Source organism: Austrofundulus limnaeus, unplaced genomic scaffold (genome assembly GCF_001266775.1).
Source record: "Austrofundulus limnaeus strain Quisiro unplaced genomic scaffold, Austrofundulus_limnaeus-1.0 Scaffold3558, whole genome shotgun sequence".
Taxonomy (NCBI): domain Eukaryota; kingdom Metazoa; phylum Chordata; class Actinopteri; order Cyprinodontiformes; family Rivulidae; genus Austrofundulus; species Austrofundulus limnaeus.
Window position 1 is genome coordinate 2,838 of NW_013955960.1, and position 1,173 is coordinate 4,010.

Below are 1,173 nucleotides of genomic sequence, written 5' to 3' on the forward strand. Positions count from 1 at the left end.
GACTCTGGTCTCGGTCTTGTCTAGGCCAGGACACACTATGGTCTTGGTATGGTCTAGGCCAGGACAGACTCTGGTCTCGGTCTTGTCTAGGCCAGGACACACTATGGTCTTGGTATGGTCTAGGCCAGGACAGACTCTGGTCTCGGTCTTGACTAGATCTGGACACACTCTGGTCTTGGTCTGGACACGCTATGGTCTTGATCTGGTCTTGGCCTGGACAGACTCTGGTCTCGGTCTTGTCTTGGCCTGGACACACTATGGTCTTGATCTGGTCTGGTCTTGGCCTAGACAGACTCTGGTCTCGGTCTTGTCTAGGCCTAGTCAGATTGGTCTTGGTCTGGACACACTATTGTCTTGATCTGGTCTTGGCCTGGACAGACTCTGGTCTCGGTCTTGTCTAGGCCTGGTCAGATTGGTCTTGGTCTGGACACACTATGGTCTTGATCTGGTCTGGTCTTGGCCTAGACAGACTCTGGTCTCGGTCTTGTCTAGGCCTGGACAGATTGGTCTTGGTCTCAGGTTGGTTAGGGGAGTTTAAAGACTGGACCTTCAACAGGTTAATTTTGTCCTCAGCTCATTAAAGGTCCAGGTTCAGTAAAGTCCTGGTTCTAGGGTCAACGGGTCCAGGCAGGTTTGATGTCCCTACCTTTGACCGGAGCCACGTCAGCCAGCCGAGGGTCCGGTCCATCCGCCTCCTCCGGAGAGCTGGACAGGGAGATGAAGGAGGGCAGCGCCAGAGGACCCGCGGCGGGCGTCCCTGGATCTGCCTGAGCGTTCTGCGGCATGTCGAGCGTCAGACGAGGCCTGCGAGGCCGAGAAACAGATTTATAGATAACATGTAGTAAAGGTTGCTGGTTGTAAACCCGAGCGGAGTCTCTGACCGCTTTAAAGGCTCCTTGGTGCGAGCTCTCCTGGCAGGAGGGCAGGAGGAGCTGCCGGGGCTCCGCTTGACTCGCTGGCGGTGCTGCAGCTTACAGCGGGGGCCTCGGGGGCAGGAGCCCGACTTGGAGAAGTCTGGACACACCAGGGTGTGCTTCTTCTTACACTTGAGATAACAAACAAACAAACAAACAAACAAACAAACAAACAAACAAACAAACAGCTGTGGACAGCATGAAAGAACAGGAGCCAGAACTAAAAGGTTTTAGGATCTAAATAATAATAATATTATTA

General features: G+C 53.4%; 1 protein-coding gene across 1 annotated transcript; it reads right to left on the reverse strand.

The window, feature by feature from the left end:
* Positions 1-646: 646 nt before the first annotated feature.
* On the reverse strand, positions 647-1,045 carry LOC106511911 (zinc finger CCCH domain-containing protein 3; the record flags this gene model as incomplete). The annotated part of the gene is given in 2 exon segments (XM_014000632.1): positions 647-804; positions 882-1,045. Coding segments are annotated over 2 exon segments (322 nt in total), but the record flags the coding sequence as incomplete, so codon positions are not given.
* Positions 1,046-1,173: the final 128 nt, after the last annotated feature.